The sequence below is a fragment of the Hylobates moloch genome, unplaced genomic scaffold, assembly GCF_009828535.3.
Source record: "Hylobates moloch isolate HMO894 unplaced genomic scaffold, HMol_V3 SCAFFOLD_20, whole genome shotgun sequence".
Classification (NCBI taxonomy): Eukaryota; Metazoa; Chordata; class Mammalia; order Primates; family Hylobatidae; genus Hylobates; species Hylobates moloch.
In genome coordinates, this window is record NW_026652295.1 from 23,708,810 (window position 1) to 23,733,835 (window position 25,026).

General features: G+C 39.9%; 2 protein-coding genes across 3 annotated transcripts in view; one reads left to right on the plus strand and one right to left on the minus strand.

Moving 5' to 3' along the window:
- Positions 1-252: 252 nt before the first annotated feature.
- MRS2 (magnesium transporter MRS2) lies at positions 253-21,398 on the plus strand. Of its 2 annotated transcripts, XM_032140723.2 has the most exons (12): positions 259-551; positions 2,500-2,573; positions 5,715-5,751; positions 7,091-7,203; positions 8,347-8,419; positions 9,858-9,967; positions 11,957-12,087; positions 13,206-13,322; positions 15,195-15,347; positions 15,593-15,710; positions 20,109-20,222; positions 20,762-21,398. In XM_032140723.2, the coding sequence occupies exons 1-12, from the start codon at positions 362-364 to the stop codon at positions 20,870-20,872; spliced, it is 1,341 nt and encodes a 446-aa protein (XP_031996614.1). In that variant the 5' UTR covers positions 259-361; the 3' UTR covers positions 20,873-21,398. The 2 variants fall into 2 exon arrangements, with proteins under 2 accessions (XP_031996613.1, XP_031996614.1); XM_032140722.2 differs by lacking the exon at positions 8,347-8,419 and having other exon boundaries at positions 253-551; positions 9,794-9,967.
- The window catches only part of GPLD1 (glycosylphosphatidylinositol specific phospholipase D1), a 94,085-nt gene continuing 73,461 nt past the window's right edge, over positions 4,403-25,026 (minus strand). The window contains exon 27 of the transcript XR_004245686.2: positions 4,403-5,280. The gene's annotated coding sequence lies outside the window, so the exon portion shown is untranslated. The remainder of the gene's footprint in view (positions 5,281-25,026) is intronic.

A 25,026-nucleotide genomic window follows, 5' to 3' on the forward strand; every position in this document is an offset into this window, starting at 1 on the left:
ACTCCAAGGGCCCAAGAACCTAGGTTGGACAGCTCACTTAGTGCAGGTAAACGTGCTCCACCCATCTCCCAGCACGCCTGCCCCTTCACTTAGGTACAGGTACAGGTACAGATACAAGTACAGGTACAGGTACAGGTAGGCACGCAAACGCCTATTGCCTGCGGACTTAAGAGGCACGCCCACAGGTACCTTCCGAGCATGCGTGGGGAAGTAGCACGCAGGCGCGCCACGCCCCGCGCATGCCTGGTGCAAAGAGTCCGCAGGTCGGGCGGTAGCGTCGGGCCAGTGCTGCGGCCTGAGCAGCCAGCGTCCGGCATGAAGGTCTGGGATCTGGCTGCTGCCTGCTCCTCGCTCCAGCACCATGGAATGCCTGCGCAGTTTGCCCTGCCTCCTGCCCCGCGCGATGAGACTTCCCCGGCGGACGCTGTGTGCCCTGGCCTTGGACTTGACCTCTGCGACTCGTCCCGTTGCTGCCTGCGGCCGCCGAGCCAACCTGCTTGGAAGGAGCCGGGCGGCGCAGCTTTGCGGGCCCGGCCGGCTCCGCGTGGCAGGTATTGCCCTTCCCCGGCAACAGCTTTGGGACGCTGGTCTTGCAATAACCTTAGGCTGCTGCCCCAGCCGTCCGGCGCGGCGCACCTGTTGCTCCGCGTCCTCCGCAGGCCTCGGCCTCCCGCGTGTCCTGTGAGCTTGCACAGTCCCGCAGGCCGAGCTGCGTACCACACTCTCAGAATGCGACCTTGCTATGTGCGCTGTGCCCTGCCGGGGTCTCAGCGGCCAACCCTCTGCCTTCTCCCCCACCGCCCTTGCTGCAGATTATGTAACCATAGGAACAACCTAGGAATGGTTTACAGACGGTGATCACGTTAGTTAACACCCGCTTAAGTGCTCTTGTAAGAGGTTTTTTTTGTGTTGTTTTTGAGACAGGGTCTTACTGTGTTGCCCAGGCTGGGCTCAAACTCCTTACCTCAAGCCATCCTAACGCATTAGCCTCGCAAAGCGCTGGGATTACAGGCGTGAGCCACCACACCTGGCCGAGAGGTGTTTTTAAACAAGGATTTCATCTGTTCCTTAGTCATGAGTATAAATACTTCTCTGTTTTCTGTTTCTTCGTTATGGACACATTTATACAGTTGTCCAGTTGCACAGAGATTGGGGACTCACCTAGAAGTGAGGCTAAAGACTGAGTTGCTTCTGAGAACGACTTACTTTCAACTACAGTACTCTATAAGTAAACCACCAGGGAGATCGGATTGAGAAAAAAAATCTTATTTGCTGTTTATTTTTTCACCAAATGTTGAAGCATGGTGAAAAGTTAAGATTTTCACAAATGTGAGTGCAAATATTTGAGGAATAAAAGGTATTGAAATGAATGACTTTATCAAGAATATAGCAGTGTCCTCAAATATGTTTTCTCAATTGTGCTCTCAAAAGCCTCCCCAAGTAACTCCTCGTCACCACCTGGTTCTCCACTTATTGGAGAGGCTTTCTAAGTTGGGTTGCATGCTCTGCACCCTCCATTGATAATGGCTTGGGAATCCAGTTTCAGCAAGTTGGAGGTAACTTTTAGGACAAGCATTGACGTTCACATTCTCAATCCCGGTTACGCTCTAATTTGTGGCATTAAAACATTGAAAGGCATTTGTAATCAGCAAATGCCTTTTACCTTTATTCATCTTACCCTTATAGTGATAATTTGTATTTTGTAAAAGGGAAATTAAACTTCAGATATTAACAAATTACAAGAATCATTACGTGTATGTAGTGGGAAAAAGATCAGAAATAGGATTTTTTACTACAGTCTCTGGAATCAGTGTAATTACTTTGGAAGCATAAAACAGTGTCCTCTGTCAGTCATTAAATGTACTTGATTATACTTCACCGCTCACTTCGACTCAGTCTAATCACATGTTTTAAATAGACAATTTTCAAATAAAGATTTGTCCTCATTTCAGCTCAGTGGGGCTATTTCATAAGTATTCACTATAAAGAATATCTGTAGAAAAGAAGTAAAATCCATAGGTTTCATAATTTATGAGCCAGTCAAATAATTCTGATACTGGAATGCTTGAAAGATCAGGTGGTACTTAGGACCTATGTTTTCTAAAATGTATCTGCTACCAAATGTGCATGAAGAGTCTTTTAAATTATGCGAAAAGGAAGACCAGACATTTTCTTAAATCTCAGAACACGATGTTGCACATTTGTTCATCCAACTCCGAGATATCAGTAATAATTAGAAAGGTAAAAGGGTGATTGGAATCCATCAGTTATTTTAATGCCTCACCTAAGCCATTACTTTTAAAAACCATTCCCTGCCAAACCTAAGATAATCACTAACAAATGTTAAAATTAAGAAGAGTATTTCTTCTTTTCTTATAGGAAAAAGATTTAAAAATAATAAAATACTCTGAAGGCCTCCACATACTTTGAGAGTTGTATTTTAGCACTATGTGAAAACCAATCATATGACCACAGGAATTCTCTTAATTTATTCTTCAGGTGAAGTGCACCGGTTTAGAACTTCTGATGTCTCTCAAGCCACTTTAGCCAGTGTAGCCCCAGTATTTACTGTGGTGAGTATGTACAGTACATTGGAAACCGTACAGAAAGTGCTTCCCATACTTAACTCATTGGACTGTTGGGCAAGATACTACTTATTTTGAGCTTTATAATCGTTATAGCTACATGTCGTGGCTGTTGTGCCTGGCCAGTGACCTGAGTGCCTGCTAGGTTTGCTTAACAATGATCTTGAACCTTTCCTAACGACTGCAGCTCCCCTTTTAATAATACTAGAACAGGTCAATCACAATTCAGAGCCATAAAGAGGCTTGAACCTGTGTTCTGCAAGATGATACGCAGGCAGAAGCATCTTGAAGGCAGCAGAGTGTAGTATTTAAAAGTGCACGCTTTGAAAGGTCATGATCTCTAACTTTTCTCTGAAATGGTTCGGGGGTGGGGGTGAGGGGGGAAATGAATGAATAACATAATGTATCACACACACGTATTTTTAGAGAAAGAGAAAGAAGGCCGTTGGGGCAAAATGTTAACAAAGGTGACTCTGGGTGAAAGCTCTATGGGAATTGGTTGTAATATTCTTGCAACTTCTTTGTAGGCTTTTATTTTTTTCAAAAAAAAAAAAAAAAAGGCTTGATAAAAAGGTGTCCCGGCCGGGCACGGTGGTTCATGCCTATAATCCTAACACTTTGGGAGGCCAAGGTGGGCGGATCACAGGGTCAGGAGATTGAGACCATCCTGGCTAACACGGTGAAACCCCGTCTCTACTAAAAATGCAAAAAATTAGCAGGGCCTGGTGGCGGGCGCCTGTAGTCCCAGCTACTTGGGAGGCTGGGGCAGGAGAATGGCGTGAACCCGGGAGGCAGAGCTTGCAGTGAGCCTAGATCATGCCACTGCACTCCAGCCTGGGGGACAGAGTGAGACTCCATCTCAGAAAAAAAAGGTGTGCCTATTCTGAGCCAGACTTCCTAAATTCCAATCTCACTCTGCCTCTTATTGACTAGGTGGCCTTGGACAAGTTACGATAACATCTTTGTGCCTTAGTTTTCTCATCTGAAAACTGAGCATAACCTACTGTATAGAATTGTTATGAGGATTAAATTAACCCATATATAGAAAGCCCTTAAACTAGTGCCTCACATACAGTAAGCCTCAAATATATTTCATTAGGATTATTTAGGCTTGTTAACATAAGAGCTTTTCTTTATAAACTATACAGAACTAAATAACCCCCAGACTTGCATTTAAAAGTTACCACTGTTATTCATTGTTCTGGAAGAGTTGGCCAATTTAGTTAAGAATACAAAATCAGGGCCAGGCACGGTGGCTCACGCCTGTAATCCCAGCACTTTGGGAGGCTGAGGCGGGCGGAGCATTTGAGGTCAGGAGTTTGAGACCAGCCTGACCAACATGGTGAAACCCCGTCTCTACTAAAAAACAAAAAAATTAGCCGGGTGTGGTGGTGCACGCCTATAGTCCCAGCTACTCAGGAGCCTGAGGCAGGACAATTGCTTGAACCTGGGAGGTGGAGGTTGCAGTGAGCCAATATTGCGCCACTGCACTCCAGCCTGGGCAGCAGAGCGAGACTCTGTCTTAAAAAAAGAATACAAAGTCAAACGTCAAATATTGGAAGTTAGTTCTTTGCAGGTGAAATAATTGCAAAGAACACTTAAGAAATTCATAAAGCTATGGAATCTGAGAAAGAAAAAGAAATTTAATTTATGCTGTTTGAAATAGTTTAGAAAGCGAGCTGGTTACAAAGTAAATATTTTTTTCTTTATAATTTGTATGATTAAAAATTTTTTTTTAAGTTCCATTAAAGAAAAAAAGGGTACATATAAATATTGAGATGCAGAAATATTCAGCATATGTCGCTAATTTGGAAGGAAGGAGATTCCAAAGCAGTATGTGTAACATTAGTATGTTTTATTAGGAAAATGTTTGGAAGAATATTCAGTGAAATATTGACATGGTTTTCTCTAAAATTTGTCATTTCAGGTGATTTAGTTTTATTTTACATATATTTATTTTCAAATTTTCTGCAGTGGGTTTATGTATTTGAAATATAAGGATGAAAGCTAGACTATTACACAAATATAAAGCTCTCTTTGATAGAAATTTTCCTTTAGTGTTCTGTGGAACTTATATATTCATATTAATTTTATTTTTGCTGATGAGAAGCAAGATAAAATATATATATTGTGTTTTTATTGTGTGATTAACACAGCATGTATATTTCCATGGTAATAACCCAAGACCTATATTGTACTTACAACTATATGTTAGAGTGTCTTTCTGAAATGTGTCTGTCATAGTAAGTACTACAGCTCAGCACACAGTGATTCATTAAATGTTTCACAGCTTCAAACTTGACTGTGGATAAACATCACTGAAAAATACTCCCCTACTTTACAGGAAATAGGTGCATTTTCTGTATCAGATCCTCTCTTCAAACTATCAGAAGAGGTTCTGTAAATCTTTATTGATTCTGCAACACCCACCAAAGAGACTTTAGCTTCATGCAGACATTTAGATTCACAAGGCAGGCCATACTTGGTCCCAGTCTACTCAGAAGGATAAGGGACAGGAGAAACAACAGGGTAGTGTTAGGTGCTTCCTCTTCAAAAGAAGTCTTTGCAGCCATCCAGGGGCTTCTCTGGTCCTCTGAGTGATCGCTCAGTGACAAGGAGATAAGATTCTCAAAGGTGGATGTGAGATTCATCTTGGCTCGAATCCCCATGCTCCGTAGTGACAGTATCCCTTATTCTGGCAGGGAACATGGTCACAAGAGCCACCACAATCAGGAAAGGGCAAACAGAGCTATTGCTTTTCACCTGATAACTGTAATTTGTTCGTCTTCCCAGTCCAGTGCAGTCTACCAGTCAATAGTCATTTTTACCATAAGGATTGTTACCCAGTAACAACACAACTGATACTCCTTCATCAACTTTCTAGAGGAACCAAGATAGACAGTTAAACCCAGGTCTGATTTTTCCTAGCAAAGGAAAAAAGGATTTTTAAAAAACCCTTAACTCATAACTGGATTTAATCTAAAGAAGGTCAGTAATGGTTTATATTTGCATTTCAACATTTTGGGGATATTACCCACAATACTATAAATTCTTAACTAAATTAGCAATACCATAAGTAGCATTCTAATTTGAAAGAAAATAATAATTTGTTTTATTCTCTATTTTCAGACAAAATTTGACAAACAGGGAAACGTTACTTCTTTTGGTGAGTGATTAGCATTCTAAATCATTTTTTTAAACATTTAATGAGTGAATCTGATAGAAATCAAGAAATTGTAGTATTTTGAGTAGAATATTCTTTGCATATACAGGTGTGTTGAAAGAGATCTTTCTTCAGCATTTGTCCATCAGTTTTTTTTTTTTTTTTTTTTTTTTTTGAGCTAGAGTCTTGCTCTGTCGCCCAGTCTGGAGTGCAGTGGCATGATCTCAGCTCACTGCAACCCCCGCCTCCCGGGTTCAAGCAATTCTCTGCCTCAGCCTCCCGAGTAGCTGGGATTACAAGCGCCTACCACCACACCCAGCTAATTTTTGTATTTTTAGTAGAGACGGGGTTTCACCATCTTGGCCAGACTGGTCTTGAACTCCTGACCTCGTGATCCACCCGCCTCGGCCTCCCAAAGTGCTGGGATTACAGGTGTGAGCCACCGCGCCCAGCTTGTCCATCAGTCTTAATTGGAGCTGGCAATACTCAGACTGTGTGTATTCTCCCAGAATTGTTTTCTTCTAGCAGGAGCCACTTTTCGCTGTAACAGGCTATTGAAGGAATATTTGGGAGAGCAGAGGCTGATGTAGAACTGGAGCCCAGAGACACACTCTTTTTCTCTTTCGTCTCTCTTGTTGGCGTCCCTTTCACTGCCCTCATTCATTCTCCTGAAGCATGTTTAAGGCAGAGTCACATAATACCACTGACATTGCAGTGGGTGACAAAAGATGAATAGGGACATGTCACTGCATGGCAGCCACATGGAACTCTGCTGCTGATGGCTCTCCGTGGACAGCTACTTTAAAAAGTGAGGCTAGGCATTACTTTACAGTGTGACTTCAGATGTGAGTTTCAGATCTCCCCTGAGAATGAATCGGTCTCGGGTAATAAATTCAGTTTTTCTCATTTTTGTATTAGTCCAAGAACAAAGAAAATCAAGCTTATCTGTTCACATATATAAAATACTGAATACTGAAGATGATGTTGTAGTAAAAATAGAAAATGTAGTTGTGTACAGTTTATATTTAAGAGAGATAACCTGTCTCTAGAGCTGGACATTTATAGGTTCTAATGATGCATAGTTGTGGTTTCTATATTAGTCTCAAGGGTCTTCTAAGTAGTGAGAAATTTATGAGGTATAGGTAAGAAAATCATTAGTTTGACTGTATTTAGCCCAAGTATGTTTTCTAGGTAAAAATGGATATTAAAAAGACTTATTTTAGTTTTTGTTTCTGGTAGTAACCAGAAATTGTCTTGATGGTGGTGGGAGGACTACTCTGATGGAAAAATCTAAGCCATTTAATGTATTTGGTTTAGCTCTCTCTGTTTATTTCTTTTATAGAAAGGAAGAAAACTGAATTATACCAAGAGTTAGGTCTTCAAGCCAGAGATTTGAGATTTCAGCATGTAATGAGTATCACAGTCAGAAACAATAGGATTATCATGAGAATGGAGGTAAAATATTTTATTTTCATCGATGTTTCTCCAATACAATCTTATAAAAGTTACCTTCTATCTTGATGAGTATCTAGGTTAAAAGTAATTTTGGAATAAAAATAGCTACATGAAACATAGGATGTTTTATAGCTTAATATGCTATTATGAGTAGAACTCATTTTACATGGATTATATGCACATGTTCAATAGGCATAACACTGCTGTGTTTTAAGTTGGAAAAGCTCTGACTGTGGTGTTCACTCTAACTGTTGGGATTTACTCTCTAGTTCTGGAAACTATACGACAATCCTGATTTATAATAGATACATTTCCAATTGTGTATAGTTACATGTAATTATAGTATAACCCAAGCTACCAAAAATGTATTCTGGCTTTCTAAATAGCACAGGAATAGACATTAAATTTTATAGCCTTAATTTTTTTTTGAGATGGAGTTTTGCTCGTTGCCCAGGCTGGCATGATCATGGCTCACTGCAACCTCCACCTCCCGGGTTCAAGCAGTTCTCCTGCCTCAGCCTTCTGAGTAGCTGGGATTACAGGCATGAGCCACCACACCCGGCTAATTTTGTATTTTTAGTAGACACAGGGTTTCTCCATGTTGGTCAGGCTGGTCTCAAACTCCCGACCTCAGGTGATCCGCCTGCCTCTGCCTCCCAAAGTGCTGGGATTACAGGCATGAGCCACCGCGCCTGGCCAGTTTAAATTTTTTTAATGGAAAACTTTCTGAAATATATTGTATTTTCCCTTACCTATTCAGAGCACACCAAATATAATTTGACTTTCTTTAGTGATTCAGAGTTAATGTGGATATCAGTTATTTTGGTGGGCTAATGTTTAGGTTCAAAAATAGATGAATGGTATTGGCCCTGTAGTGGGTATGAGACTTTCTTCAGAGTCTTCGATGGCACATTTTTGTTCATTTTTCTAGAATTAATCAAAATAATAAAAAATGGGCCAGGAGTGGTAGCATGTGCCTTTAGTCCCAGCTACTCAGGAGGCTGAAGTGGGAGGGTCACTGGAGACCAGGAGTTTGTGACCAGCCTGAGCAATATAGCAAGATCCCATCTCTAAAAATAAATAAGTAAATAAAAAATACTTTATCAAAAATGAAGCAGTCTTCTCCCATGTGATTTTCTCCAGAAATATTCTTTACTCTTGGAATCAGTAGCTAGCATTCTTCAAAACAGTGTCTCTTTCATGGAGAGACAGACAGGTATGTGAAAAAGCAAATTCAGCAGAATGATAATTGTGTAATCTAACTGGTGGGTATATGGTGTTCACTGCAATCTTTCAACTTTTCTGTATAAAAATTTTCATGAGGCTGGGTGTGGTGGCTCACGTCTGTAATCCCAGCACTTTGGGAGGCCGAGAGGGGTGGATCACCTGAGGTCGGGAGTTCGAGACCAGCCTGAACAACATGGTGAAACCCCGTCTCTACTGAAAAATACAAAAATTAGCCAGACATGGTGGTGCACACCTGTAATGCCAGCTACTCAGGAGGCTGAGGTAGGAGAATAGCTTGAACCCTGAAGGTGGAGGTTGCAGTGAGCCAAGATTGCACCATTGCACTCCAGCCTGGGTGACAGAGCAAGACTTCCATCTCAAAAAAAAAAAAAAAATTCATGATAGAATGTTGGAAAAATGTAAAAACAGAAAATTATCTCTAATTTCTGTATCACTGATAAAGTGGCTACCTTTATCTACTTTTAACATACAAGATACCAGTCTTTTTAGAAAAAATTCTAATTTCATACTGTTCTAAATTAGAGTAGTAAGGCTGTGTTTAATCTTAATTTCAGATTTTGTTTATATGCTTTAGTGCTGTTTTAAAAAGGAAAATTCCATTTGTGCCAAACTAATTATGATTAAACTAAATCTTTTCTAAAAGTCTACTCAATACCTGACTTTTAGGAAGACCTTATCTTGTTCCCTTTATTTTCTTCTTTTTCAAAAAAGAAAGACAGAGTCTCGCTCTGTTGCCAGGCTGGAGTGCAGTGGCACGATCTTGGCTCACTGCAACCTCCGCCTCCCAGGTTCAAGCAATTCTCCTGCCTCAGCCTCTGAAGTAGCTGGAATGCAGGTGTGGGCCACCATGCCCAGCTAATTTTTGTATTTTTAGTAGAGACGGGGTTTCACCATGTTGGCCAGGATGGTCTCGATCTCTTGACCTCAAGATCCACCTTCCTCAGCCTCCAAAAGTACTGGGATTACAGGCGTGAGCCACCATGCCCGGCTTTCTGGGTTTTTTGGGTTTTTTTTTTTCCATGATTACCCCGGAAGTCTTAGTAAATATATAATTTATGTGAATAATTCCAATTTTATTGAGAGTGAGTTAGCAGTATCAAGACATATATTTTTTAAGTTTCCTTTCTTTTGAAAAAAAAATACCTTGATTTTTTTGAAAAACAAAATGAACACTGATTTGGTTTAGTCTTAATCCAAAATTGGTAAAGTATTAAACCAAATTTTATGAATGTTCTTTTTTCCTACAGCTCTACAATTTGCATATATATGTATATACATGCATGTGTGTATATACGCTCACATATTTATGTGTTTTGGGTTTGTTTTTTTTTTTTTTAAACAGTATTTGAAAGCTGTGATAACTCCAGAGTGTCTTCTGATACTAGATTATCGTAATTTAAACTTAGAGCAATGGCTGTTCCGGGAACTCCCTTCACAGTTGTCTGGAGAGGGTCAACTCGTTACATACCCTTTACCTTTTGAGTTTAGAGCTATAGAAGCACTCCTGCAATATTGGGTAAGTCTGTTTTTATTTAGCTTCTTGGGCTTATTCTGATTTTGAAATGTCATTGAGTGGGAAGACAAGTTGGGGTATTGTTTCAATGGCATGTCCCCTGACCACGTCCTGCCCCGAAACAAGTCATCTCTAAGGATCCTACATGGAGATATCGCTTAATTCTTAAATTTTATGACCCAGTCAAATAGAACTAAAGACTCTATGTATATTATAAAAATGCTTTACATGTGATAAATATTTTATTAAATCATTTCATCAAGTCATTTTTGATTTGTTTGTACAGTCCTTTGTTTGAGCCAGGTAAATGATGCATCTTTTTGAGACCTAGATTGACATAGGAATCACACACAGTTCTTCCAGTGACTCCTCCTTTAAATTAAGAGTCCTTAGATGTCTGAGACTCCTGTCAGACTCTGAACAAGGGTGGTTCTCTACTTTCCTGACCCCACAAATCTTTCATTATCTTTTCTTCCTCCTGTTAAGTCAGGATGGTATTGTTCAGGAACTGGCTACATGCAAGAGTTGGTGCTGGGAGCATAGTAACCAGAGTGGGAGGAGGAGAGGAGGGTAGAGGGTTCATGAGGTGCATTGGGTTGGGTGAACCTGGCACACTCCTCTTTTGTCTGCCTTGCTCTGAAAGAATAGATGGCTACACTTCCTGCTCAGGGTAATTAATGAGCACCAGCCAGTGAGATGATACGTAGTGGGAGCCCAGTTACCGAGCAGGGGGAAAGCAGAAGAGAGAAAGAAGATGTAAACAGTGGTAAGTCATGGGCTCCACAGGCTGGGTAAGCTCTCAGGAGCTCATGCTGTTAGGAGAAAGGCAGGGATCTTAAAGGGAGCAGAAGGGAAGGAGAGGGGCTAGGCTGGCATGGGTCTCCTGCCTAGAGATTGGCTGTGGGGAGAATAGAGAGGGAGTTCAGGATGTCTGCTGGGATACACATTCTTCTTCCTTTAAATGGGGTCCCAGAAAGATTTCCTTATGCAACAACACTACATAGAAGCAAGACCAGCCACCTCTCAAAAGGGGTAAGTTTTCGAACAAGGGAAAGCTCCCCAAACCCATCTAAGGGACCAAGACATACCATGAGTAGATATGCCTCACAAATACCCTATCTGTGACCCTCAGCAGCCTCCCCAACCACTACCAAAGTCCACACCTTGCTGAGCAGAGGGTTTGATATCTCTTAGATTAAAAAATGTGGTCTGCCTGTTTGGCTGTCCAGTCTTCCCTCCCACCCAAGGACTTTTTAACCCGGAAGCAGTTCCTCTGGAGATGAAATAAACAACATGTCTGCAGAGGCACTGTGACTCTGGACTTGTTTCCAAATAAAAAAGTCTTAGTTTCACAGTAATTGTGCTTCTGAGATAAAGACTATATGCTGTAATTTATGTCATCAGTTTTACCTTTGATTTAGTTAGTATATGCTATTTGCCAACTGGTATGGAAGTGTTTCAGTATTTTAACAACTATATAGCAGGATTAGTGCATACCTGCTGAATATCAAATATCAAACCATACTTGTGTTAACCTAAACAGTATATTTTTGACTTTACTCTGATATGTTTATGTTTTAAAGCTCAAGTTTTTATTTTCAAAGAGCTTTGTAGGAATTTTGAACCATATTCTGTTTACAGAGAACATAGGCATTACTGAAAGCTTGTGTTTTAATAATAGAATAGCAGATTTTATTTTACTTGATCCCTTATTACTTCATAATGAATGTCTATAGGAGAAAGACTCTTAAGAGAGTTAGCTCCTTGTCAACCAAATCTGTGCCTAAATATAACATCATACATGGTTCTTTGAACCCAGAAGATCTAGTTTTTGAATCATCTGGAATAGGCATTCTAGAATTGACTATGTTCTGAAATGTTACCAGCATTTCAAGCTACTACAGATTTCTGTATTTAATCAGAGGATTCACCGATCCTGAATATTCTAAAAAGATTGTTTTAATTCTTATGAAAGGTCATGTTGTTATCTAGATCAACACTCTTCAGGGGAAACTTAGCATTTTGCAGCCACTGATCCTTGAGACCTTGGATGCTTTGGTGGACCCCAAACATTCTTCTGTAGACAGAAGCAAACTACACATTTTACTACAGAATGGCAAAAGGTAAATATGGATGATGTATCACATTGGGAGTTGAAGACAAATATCTTAAAGTCAGTTATTAACATAAAGTATGAAAGTAGCCTAGGTGGGAAGTTGAGCTAAAAGGGGCACACAATCTACTGTTTGTTGAAAAGATACTTTGCATGAAATGTCATGTAAGGCTGTTTTCTGTGTGTGATCTCATCTCATCACCGATTCAATAGTTGATATTGTCTTCATTTTGAGGATGAGAAAACTGAGGTTTGAGTAACTTGCCTAAATTAATATGGCTAGTAAATGGCAGATCTAAATCCAAATTCAAAGTCCATATTGTTCTTTTTCTTTAAAATCATGATGCATTCCAGAATTTAATAACAATATTATATATGTATCATAAATAGAATAAACATGCTCTCAGGAGTTATACTCCCAAAATCCCTTCAAGAATTAACATTTAAAATTCCTGAATCGGTAGTTTCTCGTCCAAAAATGTTGGAGTGTTTTTATCAGTTAAGAGTAACTAGTCTGTTCTATATTATCACTGCCATGTTGATTAAGAATAAAACTAATTGCCAAACCAAAAATCTTAAATTCACAAGCGATTTATGTTTCTGAGATAAATAGTATATGATGAAATTTATATCACTGATAATTTTACCAATTAATTTAGATATGGTTTGGGTTTTTTGTGGGTTGAGACAGGGTTTCACTCCGTTGCCCAGGCTGGAGTGCAGTGGTGCAGTCTCAGCTCACTGCAGCCTTAACCTTCAGCCATCCTCCCACCTCCACCACCCAAGTAGCTGGGACTGCAGGCACATGCCACCATGCCCAGCTAATTTTCTAAATTTTTTTGTAGAGACAAGATCTCACTATGTTGTCCAGGAGGGTCTCAAACTCCTGAGCTCAAGCAGTCCTCCTGCCTTGGCCTAAAGTGCTAGGATTACAGGCGTGACACCACGCCTGGCCAAATTGATTCTTAATTTGCCTGGTAATACTTAACCTTTTTTTTTTAAAATAAGTCATTGTTTAGCATGAATGTGTAAGATAATATATTTGATAAGATACTCTAAAGACACTTATCATGAAATGTTCTTATAAGTTTATTCTATTGATCATTTTTGTGTATCTATTTCTTACAGTCTATCAGAGTTAGAAACAGATATTAAAATTTTCAAAGAGTCAATTTTGGAGATCTTGGATGAGGAAGAGTTGCTAGAAGAGCTCTGTGTATCAAAATGGAGTGACCCACAAGTCTTGTAAGTATATAATTATACTTTGTTATTTATTTCCTTAGAGTAAATCTTTTGCCTGTTCCACTTCAAGGTGATTTTTCATACAGTATGTAACATTTTTCTGGACTACAGAATATAGAGATTTTTCATCCCCAGTTTCCCTTTTTTCCTGTGCAGTATCGTATCTAATTCAATGTAATTATATGAGTATGCATACCGCATACCCAACACTGCTGACATGTGGTGAATATAAACACACAGTTACCTTTATATTCAAGGGACTGACCACCAGATTGGCATATACATCTACCAAAATAACTTACCTAGGAAGCAGAGTGGGAGAGAAATTTACATGGAGGAGGGAAAAGATGGGGTAAATACACGAGTAACACATTAACATGAATTATGTAAGTTCAGTCTAATGAAAATGTTCATCTTATAAACCTTTTATCTTCTATTAATTTAGAAATTGTTTATGCTTCTTGTGCACAGTCCAGCTAAATGTTTACTTTTAAATACCCAAATATTTTGTTATTGTCTTTCTAGAGCAGTATCAGAAATTAATACACCTTTATAATGAGTTTAGTTTCCACAGTCTGTACAGATTTTCTTATAGCACTTTGAAAAACTGGTTATTTATATCCTGATAAGGAAATAATAAGATAAAGGGGGCTATATAACATTTGGTAGATAGCCGATCGGTGTGGTAACAGAAACTTTTGTTTGCTTTGCTGAGGCCAATCTGTCAATCTGTCTCTAATATGCTTTATGATACAAGTACCTCTTCAGAGTACTTCATTCCCCCTTACCCTTCTTGGTAGGGTAGGGGAGCAAAGTTATTATTGATATCATTCAAAAACATTTTCTTTTTTTTTTTGAGACAGAGTCTCGCTCTGTCACCCAGGCTGGAGTGCAGTGGCGCGATCGCGGCTCACTGCAAACTCCGCCTCCCGGGTTCACGCCATTCTCCTGCCTCAGCCTCCCAAGTAGCTGGGACTACAGGCGCCCGCCAACATGCCCGGCTAATTTTTTGTATTTTTTTTAGTAGAGACGGGGTTTCACCGTGTTAGCCAGGATGGTCTCGATCTCCTGACCTCGTGATCCGCCCGCCTCGGCCTCCCAAAGTGCTGGGATTACAGGCTTGAGCCACCGCGGTTTCTTTATATGAAATCACATTATGTACACACCTCAAAAGGAAATGGTCTTGACATTTTTAGTTGTGGATTTTGTTTTACCTGATAGTGGTATTGGCTTTGCACTAATTCATCTGCATTCACATATCTGGATTTTCCTGTAACTGGCAGCATGTATCTGCATAAAAATCTCTTGGACTGGGGCCATGTAATACAGTGACACCAACTAGTCTACATAAGGATGGAACCTCTGTCCTCAACTTATCTGTAAAGTGTTTAGGATCAGTTGACATAGCTACTCACAGATTGGCCACAACAATAGAAAAAGACAAAAGCAGCCGGGCGCTGTAGCTCATGCCTGTAATCCCAGCACTTTGGGAGGCTGAGGCAGGCAGATCACAAGGTCAGGAGTTCGAGACCAGCCTGTCCAATATGGTGAAACCCCCGTCTGTACTAAAAATACAAAAATTAGCTGGGCGTGGTGGCGGACGCTTGTAGTCCCAGCTACTGGGGAGGCTGAGGCAGGAGAATCACTTGAACCCGGGAGGCGGAGGTTGCAGTGAGCCGAGATCGTGCCATTACACTCCAGCCTGGGAGCAGAGCAAAACTCCATCTCAAAAAAAAAAAAAAAAAGAAAAGAAAAGACAAAGGCTAGCTTTTCCACTGGTAGCTGAATGCTATATACTAATTTAGGAAGTTTTTGTGACTAAGTGTATGGTACACATGTTGGGGGTATGTTAATTATTTTCTCTTTTAATTGAAGTGAAAAGAGCAGTGCTGGGATTGACCATGCAGAAGAGATGGAGTTGCTGTTGGAAAACTACTACCGATTGGCTGACGATCTCTCCAATGCAGCTCGCGAGCTTAGGGTGCTGATTGATGATTCACAAAGTATTATTTTCATCAATCTGGACAGGTAAGAAAGCATTATATAAAACAGTACGTTTTTTTAATAAAATAATTATAAGATAAAGTTTTTAAGGAAATACCATTTTGTGAGGAATTCTGCCATCATTATCATCTGTACTACATTAAAGTTTTTTTTTTTTTTTTTTTTTTTTTGATGTGTAGGTTTCATCCATGTGGTCTGTATAGATTTGATGAATGTGCTGTATATAGTTAGTGGGCCCTTCTAATCTGAATAGGTGTTCTCCTCTCCAGCCACCGTAACGTGATGATGAGGTTGAATCTACAGCTGACCATGGGAACCTTCTCTCTTTCGCTCTTTGGACTAATGGGAGTTGCTTTTGGAATGAATTTGGAATCTTCCCTTGAAGAGGTGAGAATGTATTATTATTTCTAAAACTTGGGGCGTTTTGGCTGGGCGTGGTGGCTCATGCCTGTAATTCCAGCACTTTGGGAGGCTGAGGCGGGTGGATCACCTGAGGTCAGGAGTTTGAGGCCAACATGGCGAAACCCTGTCTCTACTAAAAATACAAAAATTAGCCAGGCGCAGTGGCAGGCACCTGTAGTCCCAGCTACTTGGGAGGCTGAGGCAGGAGAATCGCTTGAACACGGGAGGCAGAGATTGCAGTGAGCTGAGATCGCGCCGTTGCACTCCAGCCTGGGAGACAGAGTGAGACTCTGTCTCCAAAAAAAAAAAAAAAGAAAAAAAATGGGTTTTGAAGATCGATTTTTTTAATGGATTTAAAAAATAAAGGCCGGGCACCGTGGCTCACGCCTGTAATCCTAGCACTTCAGGAGGCCGAGGCAGGTGGATCACAAGGTCAGGAGATCGAGGCCATCCTGGCTAACACAGTGAAACCCCGTCTCTACTAAAAATACAAAAAATTAGCCAGGCTTGGTGGCAGGTGCATGTAGTCCCAGCTACTCGGGAGGCTGAGGCAGGAGAATGGCGTCAACCTGGGAGGCGGAGCTTGCAGTGAGCCAGGATCGCGCCACTGTACTCCAGCCTGGGGGACAGGACAGGGTGAGACTCTGTCTCAAAAAACAATAAATAAAAAGTCTAACCTGTATACCACCATGGTGAAATAAAATATATAATGTAACTCGCAATTCAGGCAGTACTGGTGGACCATGTTATAACCTAGATAAACATAGCCTAGGTTACTTTGTTTCCCAAAACATAATTACAAATGGGAAAAGTCTGATAAAAGTGTCTCTGTGAAGCAGTGTTAATGAAGAGTTTTTATTTTTTAATTCTTACATGTCTGGCAATGTACCAGGCAGTTTGCATACTTTATTTGGCTCAATCACTGCAACTCTGAAAATAGATAGGAGGAGACTGAGGAGAAGACTGAGGCTCGGAACATTTAACTTGCCCACAGGCTTAGGGCTGGAAAATAACAGAATTAGGACTTGAACCCAAAGACTTGCACTTTCTACTGCTCTACTGCCTTACCATATTAAGATAACACTTAACTCCCAGAGTTTTTCATTTCACTGTGGTTTTGTACAGCCATCCCTCAGTATCCAAGAAGAATTGGTTACAGGATCCCCACAGATACCAAAGTCTGTGCGTATTCAAGTCTCTGATATAAAATGACCCAGTACAGTCAACCTTGCATATCTGCAGATGCAGAACCCACTGATAGAGAGGGCTGACTGTATTTTTAGAGAATAGCTTATTGTAAGTTTTCTAGAACTGAACCTGGATGTGCATCTGGCACAGTGTGGTGCTGGATTCTGTGTCCTCATTAGTCCAACAATTCTACTCTCTGTTGCCCACATCACCTCTCATTAGGACCACTATGCCCTTTTAAAAAGTGGTCTTTATAAGATGTATTATGACACCCTTCTGCATACAACTATTCAATGGCTTTTGATTAGCCTTAGGATAAAAATCCTGTCCTGTGGGGCTTTTCCTGGCCTGCTGCACCGACTTGTCCATCTTGTGGGTGGCCACTCGTCACTACCTCTCTCAGTGTCCTTCCCAGACGTGCTGCTTCCACTCCTCTCCCCTCAGATCCCTGCTTTTTTGCTTAGTTAATTCCTCCTTAACTTTCAAGTTTCAAAGTAGTTGTCCCTTCACTGAATGCACCAACAACCTGGCCCAGTAAAGTTACACCCTTTGTGGTCTGCACCCAAATACTCCTACAGTTCCATCTGCTACATTCCTTAAATCTGCAATCCCTTGTTCAAAGCCTGCAAAAGAGCATGAGCTCCTTGAAGCAAAGACAGTATTAGTCATTTTTAATGTAAAATGTAACAGAAAAAGAAATATATGTGTTCATTCATCTCACAAATATGTTTTTTATTGCCTATTACATACCAAGCACTGCTTTAGGCCCATTTAGCAGTGAGTCTGCCCTTGCGTAGGTTATATTGTAGTGGAGGAGAGAGTTCATAAACAAAGTATGTTAAGTGCTAAGTGCCTCAGAGAAAAATAAAGCCAGAAAAGTGGCTAGAGAATGTTAGGCAGTAGGATGGGTGGCATTTTAGAGATGGGGTGGTCAAGGAAGACGTAAGGCGGTAACATCCTGGTGGAGGCAGGAAGATCTAGGGGAGAGAGTTCTAAGTAGAGGGAACCACAGATGTAAAGATTGAGGCAGGAACAATCTGAGCTTGTTCATGAAACGGCAAGAAGGTTGGAATGGTTAGAAGAGCATGAGTCAGGTGGAGTGGTGGAAAATGAGGTCCCAGATACAGATAAGTATGATCATGTCAGTTACGTAGAGCGTGGTAGGGGTTTGGATTTTTAAGTGGGATAGGAACCCACTGGAGGTTTGAACTCAAATCTAGATCATTGGAAAGTTCAGAAGCAAGCAGAGTATCTTGTGCAACATAATCCAACCATTGACATTCTCAAAAGATACATCCAAAGACCTTTACGGATTCCCTAAGTGTGACTACAGGACTTTCTGTGCAAGTCCCTGCCTTTTCTCCAAATACAGAACCATGTTTATGTACATACACTCAATCTACAGGCTAACTCCATTTTATACTTGGATATTTTTCTCTCATTTAATTGCCAACTTTTCAAAACAATGGAAGATTTTTCAAATTCCTTTCTTACAGTTTTAGTATGTGCAGTCCTAGGTACAGCAGAGCCCATTTGTAATGAGATGTGAGTGGTGGGTGGTAGTGAGCTACGCTTGCTCAGCAGTAGGCTGAACAAGATTCAAATTAATGCCTTAATCAGAATTACAAATTACACATCTTTGTAGGTGTCCTGAAGAATAGTTGAAACATTAAATCCATGGATGCCAAATGTCTTTATTTTGATATAGTTAAAATTAATATTTACTATGGTGAATGTGAGATAGGAAAAATATTTTAAGATAATTTCAGACTTCTGGAAAAGTTCCAATAGTCAAAGAATTTCCATATATTCTTAAACCAGATTCCAAATATCAACATTTTATCACATTTGCTTTATCATTTCTTTGCTAGACATACTTTATTTTCTAAATTATTTGAGACTAAGAACAAATGTGATGTTCCTTTACTCCTAAATGTCTTAATATGTATTTCCTAAAACATGGACATTCTCTTACACAACCACAGTGCACCTATCAAAATCAGGAAGTTAATACTGAAATTATTTTCCAATCTACAGACCCTACTCAGATTTTGCCATTTGTCTCAGTAGTGCTTTTTATCACAAAGAAAAATCTTAGAGCACATATTGCATATAGGGCTGGGGGTTGTGGTTCACGAAGCCTGTAATCCCAGCACTTTGGGAGGCCAAGGTGAGCAGATCACTTTAGGTCAGGAGTTCGAGACCGGCCTGACCAACATGGTAAAACCCCATCTCTACTAAAAATACAAAAATTAGCTGGGCATGGTGCCTGTAATCCCAGCTACTCGGGAGGCCGAGGCACAAGAATTGCTTGAATCAGGTAGACGGAGGTTGCAGTGAGCCAAGATTGCGCCACTGGACTCTATCCTGGGTGAAGAGCAAGACTCCATCTCAACAACAACAACAAAAAAAGGAGGCAGATTTCTGCTCAATAAGGGACATGCATTTCCATCAGTGATAGCTGATCAGTTGTGTAACAGGCTATCTTTGAGGAAGTGAGCTCTCAGTCATTGTAGCCAATGATAACCAACTAACAGCATAGCTATAAATGGGATTCCTTCCTTGTGAGAGATTAAATTTAAATTCTGTGATTCTGTACATTAACTAAAAACAGTGTGCTGCAAAATATTACCAATCTGAAAATGACAGTGAGGAAGAATGTTTTTCTAAGTCTGAGGGTCCCAAACTTTCTTGGGTCACAATGCCCTTAGTGTCTTAGTATTTTTTCACAGTATCCATAGACAAAAAATTTCTTTTATTATGTTACAGATTCTTTTATATTATTTCCCTTGCAACTTTAAAATATTCTGAGGTGCTATGGTGCCCAGGGCACGTCAGCTCACAGTTTGAGAACTGTGGATATAAGCAAAGACCTTAAATTGCATGTCTTCTAGCGTCATGACTATTAAGATTTGTATGCATGTAAACAAAGGCTGGAAAGAAACATAAAGTAAAAGCAGTACATTTGGCATATAGAGGATTTTAAAATATTTAAAACCTTTTAAATTATGTTCTTCTCCTGATTTATTCTGTGGGTGCTATCAAGGCACTTGTTTTTCTTAGTTCCTTTCTACAGTATAGAGCTGTACAAATAACATAAGGCTTTCAAACTCTGGGGCAGTAACAGTTCCAGGAATCTTCTCTCTAAGGAACCTGGTGTTTTGTGATTGAAATGAACTGTGTGTTCTCTTTTAGGACCATAGAATTTTTTGGCTGATTACAGGAATTATGTTCATGGGAAGTGGCCTCATCTGGAGGCGCCTGCTTTCATTCCTTGGACGACAGCTAGAAGCTCCATTGCCTCCTATGGTATGAAGGATATGGTTCACGGCGGTATTGCGGAAGGGTCACGGTCATGGGCCCTAAAGCCAGAGCGCCTGGGATTAAGTTGTCACAGGCACTATGGCCCTTGCGAGTTGCTTTCTCAAACCTCCCTCAGTTTCCCTGTCAACTAATTCGGTATTACCTGCTTCATAGGGTTATGGGAAGAATTAAATGAGATAATATGTGTAAAGCACTTACTAGCACACTACCTAACACAATAAGTTGGAAATATAATTTATGTAGACTCTGACAACATACATTTAAACAGATGTTAGTAATTCTGGTATAAGGTTTTGTCATAACCAAATGGAAATGTAGGAAACATTTATAATGTTCTCGTAAGAAAAGATAGAAAATTCACCTCCATTTTCTTTGTACTTGAAGATGACACCATTGGAATAAATATTTAAGACACTGATATTGCTTATAGTCCTTTCTTCATTGAGTAGTTACATAATATATCATTTTACTAGTGGCTTTTCTTCTAAAAAAGATACTAAAATTAACACTTCTGCTTTATTTAGATGGCCTCTTCACCTAAAAAGACTCTTCTGGCAGATAGAAGCATGGAATTGAAAAACAGCCTCAGACTGGACGGACTTGGATCAGGAAGGAGCATCCTAACAAACCGTTAGGAACAGCCCCGTGGATACTGAAGTTTTTCTTAACGGTAGTCACAGAAACTTGATACTTTTTATTATTTTCTTGTATAGAGTCAGACACTTGAAAAAAATTAATGTTTGAAGACAAAAATATTTTGGCAGGCATAATACCAGAACTGGATTGCATTTCCAGAATTCTGAGTTAAACAAAGTATTTGCTTTGTAAAAGGCCAAAATTCTATTTCCTACAAACTTTAAATGCTGTTTTTATAGATGTGATATGAGGCAACACAAGCACAGACAGTTGTATAGATTTTAATTTATACATATCAAGAAAAGTGCAATTTCATGCTGAATGAAGCGTAGGAACTTGACAAGCCCATAGGTAGCTATAGTTCTTTGTCAGTGTAGGGAATTATGTTCATGTGAATTTCCTGATTCTCAGGTGACTAAAAAGCTAGCATTCTATGTATTAACCTTACAACAGACTCTGGAAGTTTGAGCTTTAAAAACCAAACTTTGACATAACCTTATTTTCTTGTATTTGCCCCCTTTTTTTTATAAAAGGTGAATAAAAAGAAATAATCTAATATCACCATTGTATGGATTCCTAGTCAAGATTTCACGTGCTCCACCCCTGAGACTAGTTTTCTTTGCTCTCTGTAATTAGAGCCTTTGGAAGTAAAGTTGAAAGGAAGTATTTCCATTCTGTTACTGTTTTGTAGCACTTTGTCCATTTCTTGATTTTTAAAGTAGATTTTTAGATACCACCCCTGCCCTGCCCCAAAAAGAAAAACGTTTATTGTCCTGCTAATCTATATGCCTACACCTCAGAAGCTGACAGATGAGCTTCGTAAAACATGAGGGTGAATAAATGTTAGAACTGTGATATCTTCTCATTTCCACAGATATTTGGGTTTAAAACAAATGGCTAATATTTGTAAGCCTGAAAGCTGCCATCCTCTTTAACATCCTACCTACCTTTTAAAATATTTTCTGGAGGTTAAGTACAGTTATGCACTAGAACATTAGTTAAGCCTCCCAAAGTAGTGTGCATGGAAGATTCTAGAGTGTCCAGCTCTTGCACTACAAATGTAATAACAGAATAAATACACTTACCCTGATGATATTGAGGGTACACGATTAGCCTAACATGATGTCATATGAGGAAGTTTAAGAGTCCATTTTTCAGGTGGTTTGGTGACAGGAATAAAAATGTTACTCCTGTCGCTGATTTGGAAGAAAACAGATGAAGTACAAGTAAGGTTTCCCCACTCCTGTGTGTGGTCCTGGGAAGCCATTAGAGGGAAGCTGGAGAACAGAATGGCAAAGAACAGGCTGGGCTAGACTCGAGCACGCAGCGGCCCCTGTGCACCACACTGTGGGTCAGGAACACGCGTCATGGTGTGCTTGTTGGAATGTGAACATACAGCACCCTCTAGCGTTATGAATCTCTTAGGATTTTTAAGATTATATTTGATAATACTTAGATTTCACAGGGCACACTTTTGGCACACCTCAGAGCACACTGCTGCTATTTTGGGTCGTATCACTGTAAAATACATAATAAGTACTACTTAACTGTGACATGAAGAATTGGAATCCCAGAGGGCAACATTTGATTTGACTAAGATCAGGCATAAGATAGAATTTTGGTCATTTTTCCTTGCAGTTTTATTGACTTGGGTAAAATAATTTTTTGGTGAATCATGTCAATAAAAGGAAAAATAATGTAACTACCTCATAAGTCTGATAAAGGGAACTTGCTAGTGTTTTATAGAATTCCTGAAGGTGGTTAAATCAAGTATGATTTCAAAGTATCAACTAGTTCCACTTTTGTGATTGCAGGATGCTTCTTAAAGTTCTCATAAATAATAAATCAGCTTATGCCAAAAATATATGAAGTTCCTTGGTTTTGAATTTTGAACTAAAATGGACTGAGCACATCAATTACTGTTTGAAAGTAGGTACCAAACACTGGGTTATGTGAGTGAGCAGGCAATCATATCACCCGTTGAACACGTCAAGTGTCGAACACGTCAAGGTGTGATACTGTCTTAGGAAGGCTCCTAAACAAATGTGAGCACAATTATTAACACCTTATTCTTCATGAACACAGACCGTTAAGCAGCACTAACCAATTTTATGTTAAAAAGCTATTTATTTTGGTGAGTTATGCCAAGAGTTGCATACAGCTTTATGTTTTGGAATTGCAATATTAAAGTTGCACTTTGGATTTGACTCTCATGACTTTACTAATACCCACAGAGAGGAGCTAATGGATGGTACATGGAGTAGGGACTGCAGAGACCCCAGTTTTGTCCCCACTCCATCTTCAAATAACTTTGGTCTCTTAGGTCTGTGATATAAAGGCATAAAACAATTCCTATCTTGAAGCCTTGAGAAAAGCTGTTACATATACGCAGATAGTAGCAAGACAGAAAATGCAAAGATGTAAATGTCTTCTGATATCTTGAAATAAAGAGAAATTTGAGTTAAACTTGTATAAACAGATTTCTGTTAATGAGAAATTACAACCCTACGAGGTAAGGTCTTTACATTTTAGTTATTAAGCAGAATCAATGCTTAAAGCTATAGTTTATAGTTAGTGGAATGAAAATTTAATCCACATATCAGGATACTATATTAGACTGTCATGCATTAATTTTTTCCTGTATGCCAGGTTTTTTACATATTTGCGATATCAGTTGACCTTTTACAGTAGGAGTATAATTTACGTTGTTTTTGACAGTGGGGTTAGTATGGTTAAATGTCCTATAAACTTGAAGCTTCCATTTTTGTGGGTCTTAACCTCCACCTGTTGCTTGCTATTGGGTGTATTCAGGCATTGAGAAAAATATAAATCGTGAGGTAAATAATGGTCATGTTTAAACACAGGCCTTATCATTTAGTGAAGCATAAAATCACTGACACTTTACATAAATGCATCCATCTAATGAAAAGACTCAGTACTGAGAAAAACATCCCTTTACTGAAGTGTCAGATGTCAGAGTCTGCTCTACCAAACTGCTCAACTCATAAGTGAATACAACTAAGTAATTTCTGGTCCCCTAAAAATAACCACCCTTTTAATTAAAAGTAATTCTTCAGATAGGTTGGGCTACCAATAATTGTACCTAAACGAAACCGAATGGCGCTTCCTTGTGCTTTTGCTGTGCCATAGGTTACTATGCAGCTAGCACATGTACCTCTTCCAGAAAAATCAGGTCATCCTGGGAGTGACCCAGAGATGCTCTCTAGGGATGTGCCTGTTGATGTTCTTGTTAACTTTCTACTATTCAGCTGGATTCCTCTTCCTGTCCCCTTTTCACCAATCTCTACTCTGCCTTGAGAGAAGCTGAGAAGAGAAGGGCTCTTCTCATTTGTTATTTTCTCCTGCTTTTAGTATCATCTCACCCGTGGCAGAAGAAAGAGGTTCTTCCCAATTTAACACAAACTAAACTAGTTACTGTTTACAGATAATGCTCGCTAATGTTTACTGAAACTGAAACCCTATGATACATTCCTTTCCCTTAAATGTGCCACACAGCAGGACTGACAAATGAAATCCATCCTACGAAAAACAGCCCAGGAACAAGCGAGGCTAAGGCCTGCTTTCCTCTCCGGCCCTTACAGTAGCCTGTGGCTGAGGCCACATCTTTTCCTTCTAGTTCTTTTGGCACGAGTTGTAACCTAATGCGACAAAGGTCTCTCATGAGATGGCTTAAAACTAGCAGTGTCGCTAGGCTCTTTAGGTGTTAGAACAGCCAACTCTACAAAAGCACTGGAAGGCACAGAAGGGTGATAGCCTTAGTTTTTATATTTGTGCTTCACTATATAAACATTGAAAAGGTATTAATCCTCATTAAGAAAGGATTATCGGCCAGGTCCTGTGGCTCACGCATGTAATCCCAGTACTTTGGGAGGTCAAGGTGGACGGATCACCTGAATTCAGGAGTTCGAGACCAGCCTGGCCAACATGGTGAAACCCCATCTCTACTAAAAATACAAAAATTAGCCAGGCCTAGTATTGTGCACCTGTAGTCCCAGCTGCTTGGGAAGCTGAGACAGGAGAATCACTTGAACCTGGGAGGCGGAGGCTGCAGTGAGCTGATATCGTTATCACTACAGTCCAGCCTGGGCAACAGAGCAAGAATCCGTCTCAAAAAAAAAAAAAAAAAAAAAAA

Excerpts from the sequence above, each read along its gene's own strand:
- MRS2 (XM_032140723.2), top strand. The coding sequence starts at position 362 with ATGGAATGCCTGCGCAGTTTGCCCTGCCTCCTGCCCCGCGCGATGAGA. Across the intron at positions 2,574-5,714 it reads TAGCCCCAGTATTTACTGTG|ACAAAATTTGACAAACAGGG; the intron begins GTGAGTATGTAC and ends CTCTATTTTCAG. Across the intron at positions 15,348-15,592 it reads ATTTTCATCAATCTGGACAG|CCACCGTAACGTGATGATGA; the intron begins GTAAGAAAGCAT and ends TCTCCTCTCCAG.